General features: G+C 40.3%; 1 protein-coding gene across 6 annotated transcripts in view; it reads right to left on the bottom strand.

The window, feature by feature from the left end:
• Phc3 (polyhomeotic homolog 3) overlaps positions 1-12,595 on the bottom strand; it is a 78,597-nt gene that overhangs the window by 38,623 nt on the left and 27,379 nt on the right. For 4 of the 6 annotated variants that reach the window (XR_008216692.1, XM_052731891.1, XM_052731889.1 and 1 more), the window contains 3 exons: positions 8,682-8,925; positions 2,587-3,458; positions 2,253-2,300 (listed from right to left, as the gene is read on the bottom strand). Coding sequence is in view for 5 of the 6 variants with exons in the window: in XM_052731891.1 (XP_052587851.1) it covers positions 2,253-2,300; positions 2,587-3,458; positions 8,682-8,925 (1,164 nt within the window). In the remaining variant the exon portion in view is untranslated. The remainder of the gene's footprint in view (positions 1-2,252; positions 2,301-2,586; positions 3,459-8,681; positions 8,926-12,595) is intronic. The other 2 variants (XM_052731892.1, XM_052731890.1) reach the window with 1 other exon arrangement.

Genomic DNA, 12,595 nt, shown 5'->3' with positions numbered 1-12,595 from the left:
TCCTGGAACTCACTTGGTAGCCCAGGCTGGCCTCGAACTCACAAAGATCCGCCTGGCTCTGCCTCCCGAGTGCTGGGATTAAAGGCGTGCGCCACCACCGCCCGGCGGAATTCTGATTTTTGATAAGTATTTTTTAAAAGGGAAAAGGCTATAACACAAATAGCATTTTTTTCAAATTATCCATCAAAGAACACTATAAAATACTTTTCTTTCTTATGATGAGGTTAAATACAGAGAGCTCTTCATAATCTCTCACATAAAAGAAAACAAGTTAACAGATGAATAAAGGAGGCAAAAGAAATTTGTCACCTCTCTGGCACAACCAGCAACACCTGAAACACTGGGAAAGCAGTGACTGGAGGTTCTGCTCACAAGATCCCCACAGCACTGCACAAGTTCCATTTAGCTCACAACTATAACTATTCTAAAAATAACCAAGACCACCAAACTTACCGCAGTAAAGCCCACATTCCCATCTGTCTCCCTTTCCTAAATAAACTGAGGAACATTTGTTTATTAGTTCTAAATCATCTATCCTCAACATACCTTATTTATACCCAAATCTCAATTAAAAAAAAAAAACTATTTCTTTTATAGAAATATCTTTTTGAAAAACATACTGATTTAGTTTGGTAATTCACCTTTTTCTTTCAAATTTTTACATCTTATTAGAAAGAAACATACCTACATTTAAGTACTTGAAATAATCAAAAGTGGAAAAGATGTTTTTATGGAAAAAAAAATCTGGTCACAACAACAAACAGCACCTTAATAAAGAGCTGCTGTGCAAGAATGGGAAGGACGCTGGTATTCAGACAGCAGGCCCTGTCAGACAGCTGTCACACGGGAACGGGGCTTCCGGAAACGACCACGTGTTTAGAACCCATGTGTGAAAGACGTGTTTAAAACCAGAGGGCAAAATCAGAAAAATAGAGCCAATAATATTTTTGACACAGCATTTAAAGTGTTTTATTTTTGGCATTTCTACCCTAATTATGTTGACTCAAAGTCCTCTTATTAAAAAATACATTTAAAAGATATATGGAATATAGAAATTTTATTGTTTATTCATTGAAAACCAACCACTGAATTAAATGTTAAGAAAATGAAATTCAATTCAATTTGATTCCTTTGAGGATACTGTTGATTTTTTCTTAAACCTTTGTTTTTCATCTTTTTGTTCTGATTGCCCCAGGGCCTGGTACATGCTGAACAGGTACTCTACCACTGAACTGTCTCCTCAATGCAAAACCTGTTGTGAGTGCTCTGACAATCCATGAAAAGCAAAACAGAGGCATAATTAGAGAACAAGCTTATCTAACACCGGCCTCTCCTGCCTTCTGGCTTTTCAGGGCAGTAACGGGTAAAACCATAAAAACAGCTCCGTGCCTTTAAGATTACTTAGAAGGACAAGAACAACAAACTAGAAAATCGAGTGGAAAGAGTCAAGTGTTCCCCTACTAAAGAGAGCAAACTCCTTTCCTCTCTGAGATCCATGTTATTTAATATCTAAATATTTCAATTTAGAAACATTCTGTGGGGACGGTGTAGCCAAGGCTGCTCTTGAACTCACTGGACAGTCCAGGGTGGCCAAACTCATGACCCTCCTGCCCCAGCTTCCCAAGAACTGGTCTGACTTTCAGAGATTTTCCAAGTTTGACACAAAACTTTCTTTTAGAAAAATCCTTTTCCTCGGTAAGAAACTGAATCTGGTCATTCTGATTAAACTCATAAAGACTTTATTTCAACTTTCATAAACCATTTTATAAATTTTAATAATTCCTTCAGAGAAAATTTTGAAAAAGAAAAATATTTTCAAGATAATTTTTGTTTTTAGGCTTCATGTGACCCTTTCTAGAGGTTCATTCTGATATACTGCACTGAAATCCCAAGTACTGAAAATTCTTACTTCATGTAGTGCATTTCTGTTACTCTCGGTGTCAAAGCCAGAGACTCAGGGTTTTGAGCCTTTTAACTGAGAAATAACTTAAGTATATATTTCCTCTTAGTAGATACAATTTTAAAAAGTAGTTTGTTTTTTTCAAAGTTGAATTCTACCCTGAAATAAATGTTTTTACAATTTTGATTACAAAACAGAACTTCATCAAAAAAGTTTCATCATAAAATCATACCTCTTCCTTGAAAGACAAGCTGCTCAAGGCCCAGGACTTCCAAATGCACACAACTAAAAGGTTAGCTAGAGAAACCATGCGCTTAAGAACATACAGAAGGGATCTATGAAGGATAATCACCTTAAGAGAAAAAACTTTGTGCAGATGACACTGGTTCAAATGCATTCCCTTGGGGAAAAAAAATCAACTCTGTAAAGATAGCAGATGGATTTGTTTAAATAGTAATAAAATTAACGAGGGACTTTAATAACCATCACAAATGTAAAGCATGCAACCATACTACAACAAACGACATTTTTTCCTTTGCCCATACAATACATTGTCCGAATACTAACACAGGAAAAATGCAAGCTTAAAAATCATAGGCATTTAGACTCAACAGTGCAGCACAGTGTGGGAGAACCAGGTTTACGTTCAGTTCAGCAAGAAAGTCAAAGAGCTGCCAAGGGCTTACCACTGGAGGATCAACGGGTGCTGGCGGCTGTACTTGGAGATTTACCGCAACAGTCTGGGGAGGAGGAAGAGTCTGAAATGGCAACTGGACCAGAGCTTCTGCAGCAGGTAGCTCTTCTTCTGACACCAAAGCATTCTGCACCAAAACCTGGCCCTGGGATAGAATTTCAGGCTGCACTTGTAAAGACTGCATAGACTGCAAGGGCAGTGGTGGGATCTGAGCTGGAGGAGATGTCGACATCTGTGGAGGGGTTGCGATTGGAATTGGAGATGACTGCAGGGTTGAATACTGCTGGTGTGATGTTGGAGACACAATCTGCTGAGCAGGGGACACTAAGGCAGACTGCTGGACTGGGCCAATGTGGACAACAGGGGATGCTGGAAGTGGAAGATGGGATGGAAGATTCAGCTGTGCTGTGGGTTGTACCTGATCAGCAGCAGCCTGCTGCAAATTTGGCCCTGTCTGAAGAGCTGAAGACACAAGAGGATGTGGCTGGATAAGTGCTTGTGGATGGATAATTATAGTAGGAGACTGACTTGGGGAATGAGGTGGAGGAGGAGACACCACTACAGACTGCTGTGCAGATTGTGCCTGATTAGGAGACACAGTTAAAGGAGGGGGATGGCTCTGAATTGGTGAGCAATGCTGTGACTGGGCATTACTGGGAGCCGGAGAAAGGCCATGGTTTGGAAGTGGGATACAGTGCTGGGATGGGGGCGGATCTTGAGTTGGACTCTGAAGGGTGATTGGCTGAATTTGCTGTTGTTGCTGTTGTAAAATCAGCTGATGATGGGAAACCTTAGGAGGTGGTGAATGAAGAGGAATCTGCTGATGTTTGATTAGAGAATGAGGCTGAATTGGAGAATATGACGCTGTGAGAGAAAAAAATGACAATTAGTACTGGTTTCAAAAGGAAAGAGTTCTACATAAATCTAAAGGAGGAGAGTTTTCACATTAGAGTCACAGTCACGAGCAGGTATTACAAGTCTTTTCGGTATGAGTAATTTGACATTCTATGACAACATGTTTTCCTTGCAAGGCTAGGAACACTGGATAAAATAAGCTATACTGTGAACCACTGAAGGAAAACAATCGAGTCACATATGTCCAGGTGGCAGGACAGCTTCATTAACACTCAGTCTGTGCACTTGAGTGTTCCTCTTCTCTGAGGGGGAAGCAGCACTCAACAGTACAACACACAGGGTGACTTCAAGATCAAGAGCTCATCCTATCTATGACAAAACATGTCTTAAACAAATAGCAAAATCAATTAGCTAGAAGGCTTCCTAAGTGAGCGTTTTAGCTTGGATGATGTCTTTATTATTTGATCAAAATGAAACTATTTCACATAAAACTTCCATTGAATTAAGCAAAATACATGGCTGATTTTGTAGTGTAGGGGCCATTCCAAATCTAAGTGAGCAATCGTTTTCTTGCAGAGAATGAAGGAATAAGATCATGATACCTAAATAAGGGGTGCTGTCTATCCTTTCCCACTCAATGGAAACCCCAGAGTGAGTTGTAAGGAGTGCTACCTATCAGATCTCCTCCAGAGGTGCTCACCACTGGGAATATATACAGCCCAGGACCACCCTAAGTTATGAATGGTTCCCACCATGATACCTCTTTACAGGGGGAGAAGCTGATGAAATCCTCCCTACCTAGAACTGAAACTGAGTGCACTGGAAGATAAACTGAAATGATTGCTTAATATCACACAAAAATTACACACATCTAAGTTGTCGTGGTAGGCACACCTTTAATCCTAGCACATGGATCTGAGTTAGAGGCAAGCCTGATCTGCATACATAGCAAGTTCCAGGCCATAAGGAGAACCTGTCTCAATGTCTACACACACACACACACACACACACACACACACACACACACACACTCCAAAAACAGTCATCTAAATCAAATCTAAAGACAGAATTTATCTTACAATGTAAATATAAAAGTTATATAGCACTTTACATCCTTTTATATTCAACCACAGTTATGGCAACAGTCTTATACAAACTTCCAATAACACTTTTCTTAAATATTTCTGCATTTGATTATAATTCAAAATTCAGGAATCAGGCTAAAGAGACCTTTCAGCAGTTAAGAGCACTGGTTGCTCTTCCAAAGGACCTGAATTTGGTTCCTAGCACCCACGTGGCAGCTCATAACTATCTATAACTCCAGTCCCAGGGGATCCAATACCCTCTTCTGGCTTCCTCAGGCACCAGGCACACATGTGATGTACATATATATGCAGGCACAAGTCATGCATATAAAATGATATGTTTAAAAATTATAGCGATCCTTTAAAGAAATTAACATCTGCCAGGCAATGTTGCACACCTTTAATGCCAGAACTCAGGAAGCAGAGGCAGGCAGGTCTCTGAGTTCAAGGCCAGCCTAGTCTACAGAGTGAGTTCCAAAATAGCTGAGGCTACACAAAGAAACGAAAGAATGAAAGAAAGGAAGGAAGGAAGGAAGGAAGGAAGGAAGGAAGGAAGGAAGGAAGGAAGGAAGGAAGGAAGGAGAAAAAACAAAGAAAAGAAGTTAACATTAATATCTCAGAGTATTTAGAAATTTCACTAGATATCTACTAATTATTTTTAAATGAAGCTCAATGGTACAACACATGCATGTGGCATGGGCTCAAACACAGCACTGAAAAAAAAGAAAAATGAGGTCTAAAATTTAATCTAAAAATAATTTTTCACATAAGCTTACTAGTAATTCAAATGAAGACTGTAAGCTCTCTACAAGCGTGGGGACAGCTATGTTACACAGTGTTGAGAACAGTGACTAAATGCTGGGATTCTGGAGCTCGCTCTCAGGCCTCTCATCAACAGCTTTATAACAGCTGTGAAGTGGCCTTTAGCTCTTCTTTCAGATAAGGAAATAGATCTTTTTGCCGCCTCCTCCATTTAAAAAAGAATGTTATAATTTAATTTCATTATCTTTTTCAATACGTTTCATTTTTAATTATGTATCTATGTGTGGGTGTGTGCATGAGTGTGGGTCCCTGAGAAGGTCTGAAGAGGGCATCAAGATTCCCTTGAGCTGGGAGTTACAGGCGGTAGTGAACCATCCAACAAGGATCCTGGGAACAGATCTCCAGTCCTTGTAAGAATCATCACTCTTAACTGCTGAGTCTTCTTTCCAGTCCCACATGTAATCATAGTCCTGAACATAGGTGATATAGCCACTAGAATAACTTTGTGTGCTCTCGTAAGTAAATAATCTGACATTTCAGTAGAGTAGTAGTCTATTCTTCCTCTACATTACATTTTTCCTAGATCAAAAGCCAAAGAGTGCAAGAACAAGTCCTAGAATGTAGGACAAGGACTATGAGCAAGAAAAGCTGACTATGTCTACAAAACTGTGTCCTACTGGTTCATTTGTCTGACTTTAATGAACACTTTATTACTGTCAGAGTGGCCTAACATTTGAAAGATTAATAAGTGACATCATTTCTTATTATTTACAATAATGTATCATTTCATTCAATAATTACTGCAACCCATGAAGTAGACATGGTACTAAACTAATGCAATCTATGACAGATTAACTGAAATCACCTATCAAAGAGCAGCACAGAGTCTAAATGAGCCCCAAATCCTGAGTTGAGGGCTGTATTATAAACTATTTATGCCCCTTTCCCAAAATTCACCATGTTGAAACCATAACCCCCAAAGTGGCTATATATAGAGATAGAGAGGCTAGGAAATTAAGGTCACGTGGGATCCTGGGAGTGAGGCCCTGGCATGGCAGAGATCTGTATACCAATAAAAAGAGACACCAGGGCTGGTGAGATGGCCCAACAGGAAAGGCACTTGCTGCCAAGCCTGAGGACCTGAATTCGATGCCTGGAACCCACATGGTAGAAGGAGAGAACCAACTCCTACAAGTTGTCCTCTGACCTCAATGGACTCTGAAATGCTCATGCCCCTGCCCCACCTCTACACACAAAATGAGTGAGTACCTCCCCAAACAATGTCTTTAAAGAAGTCATCAGAGAGCTGTCCTCCCTTCCTGAGCACTCACAGCAAAGTCCCTCAGAGGACAGAGAGAAAGTGGCAAGTGACAAGGCAAAAGGACAATCCTCATCATACACTGCTAAGTGCCAGGCTTTGACCTGAGACTTCCAAGGTATGTATGGCATTTCTTGGTGGCAGTCAGACCAAACCAGTAGAGGATTTTTTCACTACGTGTTCAATTAGTTCTAGAGAAGAAAAAAAGGAAAAAGAAAAAAGCCCTCTAAAAACTGCTTAAGAAATATATTTCATGATTTCTAGATATGTAGTCAAAAATAAACTTTTGCCTTTATATATTAAAAATGGAATTATCAGTCAGGCATGGTAGGAGGCTGAGGCAAGAGAGTTGTCATGAGTTCAAGGCCAGCCTGGGCTACTGTCTTCTAAATAAATAAACAGAATTGCTAACAAGCGAAAGCTTCCACCCTCAAGGAGAAATGATAAAGAAAATCAAGTTATTTTTAGATCCTAAAATTACATGCAAGAAAACAGTAACCATGTCCACTATAGTAACTATTAGGCAACTACATTAGAATACAAATAGAGGGTCTGGTTTTTTCTCTATTTAAAATGACTGTTGGCATAGTTCTAGCTAAGGAAAACAATAAGATGACATGTCTCACTAGATACTGCGCCCTGACCAGTCACCTCAGGCATAGGAGGCCACTACTGTTCCACACAGACTCTAACAACCCTGGCTAGGTGCAACTTTGAGGCTGCGAACACTATGGACAATGCTGTGCAAAAACGCAGTTATCTGGCCTAGAGACAACGCAAACCAGGACATAGATATTTATTTAAAGAGAGAGAGAGAAGAAAAAGAAACATTATCTAACTAGAGCATGAAAGGCTTTATTAGCAAAGTTTATAGCTTGTCTCTAAGATTCATTCATGACAATCCTAAGCACTGTGGTAGCTAAGTAATGCTAATGGAAAAGACTAATAATTTCCAAAGTACAAGTGTGGGAAACTGGACATTTGGTCCAAATATGTACCCACTACCTATTACAGGCAAATGAATATAAGACACACCTTAGTGCTATTAAGATGAAAGGTAAATCTGAAAAAAGATGAAAAGATATAATAAAGTAGAATGCTAAAAACAGTGCCTCTCAGTCATTCCTGGACCACCTGCAAGGAGCTTACTGTCTCATAAAGACGCTTGAGTTTAGGAAGCATGGAAACAGTACTGTTATAAAAGTTCAGAGTAAAGAGACATTTCATCTTAGAGGAATCAGACAATGCCAAGATTCTGAGATTTTGTGAAGCAAAGAACACTGACAATACTAACACAGGAAAAATATGAGAAGTTAAAGGCTGTAACTTTGTGTTAGAGAACTTGTATGACGTGTGAGTGAGGCTCTAGATTCAATCCTCAGCACCAAACACACAGAGAAATCAGTCTAGGGAACAAAAGGTAGATTCCCATAGTATAGAACAAGAGACAGGAAGCTCACTCTGAAGGCCCCGACACTTTCCGTTTGGGAACCATGAAGCAGGGCTGGCTACCTGCAGAAAAGAGACCCTTGTGGCTTTAGGAAGAATGGGAAGCACTGATTCCTTGACAACTTCCCGAGATGAAATCCCACACTGGCAGTGGTGGGTGAGAGGCTAGGAAAATAAATTTCTTCATTTGCCCAATCTTTTGTTTTGAAAAAGTAACGAATTCTTCCCACTAATAACTTAAACAAAATGCAGGTTTTTTTTACTAAAAGCTTAAAATTAGATTCCACTAAAGCATACTAAATAAACTAAGACAATTCTTTTTTAAAAGCTCAAAGATTTTATCAATATAGAGACCAGCACATCATAGAGATGGTAAGTGCCAAGTAACAACAATGAAAGACCGTCTGTCTTGCTGTTAGAAGTTGTTTCAACTGCTAGGTTTGCTGCTTTTTTTTTTTTTTTCCCCTAAGATATTCAGGAGGTCTTCTTTAGTTGACAAAAACTCTCACTTTAAAATGTTTAAAACTGTCACTCTTATTCAGGTAGCATGCATCCTTTGTTTTGCTGTGTGCTAAGCAAACAAGAACGACAACTGCTTTCGATGAACATTTATCCCACCTGGTGCTATTAACTGGTGAATGCTTGATGTCCGAGTGACCGCTGTGCTTCGAGATTCCAGACTTGGGCTTCCTCCCTTCTTGCTCTCTGGAGAAGGGTCTCGTTGGCTGATTTTAGAACTGGTCACTGTTGTTTTATTATGGCAAATTGTCAATGACTGAGTTTGACCAGCGCTTTTTGGTGGGCCATTCTGTGAGCTAGATAAGACACCCAACTTCTGGCTGCGTAACGTTAAATTCTGAACCTACGAACCACATAACAAAAAGTAAAGATGAAAACAGAGGGCTTTAGCTGATACAGCGATCATTACGACGACGACAGTAATTAATATCGTGCCTCCCACACAGAGGTCCACGCTCCTGAGACAACTGATCAATCTTTAAGGAAACCCTTAAGGAAAGGGTACCATACACAAGCACATCTTAAATACTATGTGGCAGGTTGGAAAGGACCAAAGGGTGGTATGGGTCAGTTGTGAATGAAGAAGAGCGGGAGGTCGGAAAAACTGTGAGAAACGAAAGGAAACAAACGCGAAGTAAGGGAGAGGCCCATGGCAAACGAACCATACATGAAGAAATGGCTCTGACACGCACATGTTAGAAGTGGCCAGCTCTAAACGTGTTAGAGGGCAGTACTGTAAGACACTGACTCATCTAATCATCTGCTCCAGCATGATACTCATGAGAAGCATTTTCAGAAAGCTGTGAACATTGAAATTGTGTTACTGACCACTGATTGCCTTTGAAAACTGGCTTTTTTGAGCTAAAACATTATGCATAGCTCTGAAATGGGTCTATGTGATGCCCTGTCTAAACTGGAGCCATTCTAAAAATTCTGAACTGACAGAATTATCTGACTTCATCTCACTCGAGCTTATACCTTTCCAAATAGCAAGGCAGAAAATGCTTCACCAAAAGCTGCATAGCTTCTTGCCTATCTGGAACATGCACCAAATACATTTAGTGCAACAATGTCCTCAGAGGGTCAAAGGAAGCTCCAGCTGGACAAAGCCAACGGCATGCTTCCGCGTCTAACTTCTCTAGTGTCAGTGTGCTGACTGACTCGACTGCACACCTCAGCGGTGCTCAAGACTAACTGCCCGGTCCAACGCCAAAACAGTGCCAACAGAAGGTAAATAAAGGGTCATGTCAGGCAAGTTTCGATCAATTCTATAGCTACTGTTCATGTGTAGAAATGAAGTACCTCCCCATTCCACCCCAAAAAAAGACAGATGTACCAAAGGCTTGGTCCCAGCACAAGCAGTGCTCAGAAGTGGATGAGGACTGCCTTCATCAATGGTTTAATTAGAAAATGGACTTAAAATAGACTGAATAGACTATTAGGAGGTGGTGGATCTGTAGAAGAGGGGAGTGGCTGGAGATAGTTGGCCACTAAGGACATATCTCTGAAGGAGATTTGGGCCCTGATCCCTTCCTCTGTCACTCTTTCTGCCTGTCTGCCAAGAAGTAAGCAAGTTAGCTCTATCTATCTATCTATCTATCTATCTATCTATCTATCTATCTATCTGTCTATCCCTGCCATGACACTGTGCCTCTACACCCCAGGAAAACAACAGCACTGGCCCACCAGGAACCAAAACCACAGCCAAAATAAATTTCCCTCCTTTAAATTGTTTTTCTGGTTAGTTGTCACAGCAACAAAAACTGAATAATGCAACCACTGGAAAAACCTTCTTAGTGAGATCCTATGGAGCATCTTCTGATTTTCCTCGCACATTTCCTATTGTGCGTCAACATAGATTAGATACCATTAGTATTTAAGTTTCATACAAAAAGTCAAATGTAATGTATTCCTTGGGTTGCCACTCAAAGCCCACAATGTAGGCCCAACCCACACTGACCCCACTTTCTCTTCTCCAGTCTACAATTTTTACACACCTGCCAACTGTTCTCACTGTTCCATAAACACACCATGTACTTCCTTCATTTGGGGCTCTTTGTTCTGGCTCTGCTTGCCTGAACATCATTCTTTCTCAAGCCATTATCCCAAGTCCAGTAATCCCCTTCCCTCTCTCAGAAGAGCTTTCCTGGAGTCCTTTGTGAGACCTTTCCTGCTGAGAGGAGACTCTAGCTAATGGTAGAGTCTTCAGCACTGACTTTTACTCCTAGCAATTCAGAACTGTAAACACTGGAAACTTCCTAAGTCTGGGATATTCTCTTACATCTGATTTTGAAATCACATCGCATAGCTATCTGAAAGGTTATTTGGTTCCACTTATGGCTCTTCTGCTAACACTAAAATCTGTTCCTATTTACTAACAAACTTCCTCAAGCATCTTGGTGGAGACACATTAAAATACCTCAGGAAAGATAGGGATGTAGCTAGGGGGGAGGGCATTTGCCTAGTCTGTACAAGGCCCTGGGTTCCATATCCAGTATGACAAGAGAAAAAACAAAAAACTCTTATCAGGTACAGTGGCACAGGCCTATTATCACAGCACAAGGAGGCAGAGGCAGGAGGATAACAAACAAACTCAAAGCCAGTCTAAGGTACATAGTTAATTCCACCATAGTTAATTGGCCACACAGCAAGACCTGACCCTAAAAATAAATAAGTAAATAAACAAATAAGTGAAACAATAAACTCTCCCCGGAAGAGCTACATAATAGAGAATAAACATTTTCCACAAATGATTCATGCAGTAGACCATATAATAATGACAACCAAGAATAAATAATCTGAAAAACTTGAATGACTCCTTCCAGATGAAAAGAATCTCAACAGTAAGTGAAGATTTGACAGATGAGCCCTAACCCTTACACCACACCCATTCCTACAATGCCCTGCTCTTTTCTGGAATCCTGGAAGACAATGCACATGCCTCCACAGTTAAGTATGATGTTGTGTTCTACATGAGCTTGTAGACTTTAGCTAACCTGCTGCCATCTTCGATCAAATACCAGCTTGAAGGAAACAAACTACAACGTAGAAACTACAGCACAAAGGTAATATTACTTACTACTGGAAAGACCACATGTTAAGATTCTCAGGGTAGTTTCACTTTTGAGGAAAGAAAACCCATCCTGAGATGAGGAATAATGGGCATCCTAGCTTTAGTTTTCATTTCCCCTGAAACAAGCCTATGACTTTATGAAAACTTTGACATCATGCATGAGGTAGTTTTGCTAACTTCACTCTAACATTTTATGATATATAATGAATATATCACTACCAAAATATTCCCGGACTCTAGCATCCTCTCTTTGCAGTGAAGGGGTGGGTCAGTCTTGTGCTGGTCACAGGAGAGCTTTAGTTCCCAGCTTTTTAATGCAAAGAGCTCACTGCTCTTCAAATCAGCATTCCCCAGAATGCCCTTTGATAAGTAGGATTTCTTATCTTCCACAAACATCCTTTTTGTGCCAGTCATGGTGGCACACACCTTTAATCCCAGCACTTTGGAGGCAGAAGCAGATGGATCTCTGTGAGTTCAAGGCCAGTCTGATCTATATATAGTTTTCCAGGTCAGCCAGAAGTATACAATGAGACCGTGTCTAAAAAAAGGACTTTTTACTGAAGAAAAATTAACTGATATACTGACTTTTGTAGTTCAAATTAGAACATTAAACTACAAATCTGATACTCTCAATTTTAAAAACACAATTTTTTTAAACTACAGACTTAATTTTTTTAAAAAAGAAAAAAAAAAAGGGACAGTGGTGGCTCACTTCTTTAGTCCTAGCACTCAGGAGGCAGAAGCAGGCAGATCTCTGAGTTCGAGGCCAGCCTGGTCTACAGAGTTTCCAGGATAGCCAGAGCTACACAGACAAACTCTGTCTTGAAAAACCAAAAAAAAATTTTCAAGACCAACAGTCCTGAACCCAAAGTTGCGTCTTTGTTGGTCAGCATCCCCACCACTGCCAGCCTCATTCACTGCCGTTCAAAAGCAGTGTTCA

This window comes from Peromyscus californicus, unplaced genomic scaffold (genome assembly GCF_007827085.1).
Source record: "Peromyscus californicus insignis strain IS unplaced genomic scaffold, ASM782708v3 Scaffold_9__1_contigs__length_137607984, whole genome shotgun sequence".
Lineage (NCBI taxonomy): Eukaryota > Metazoa > Chordata > Mammalia > Rodentia > Cricetidae > Peromyscus > Peromyscus californicus.
The sequence above is the reverse complement of the archived record's forward strand: the minus strand, read 5'-3'. Positions and strand labels throughout refer to the sequence as shown.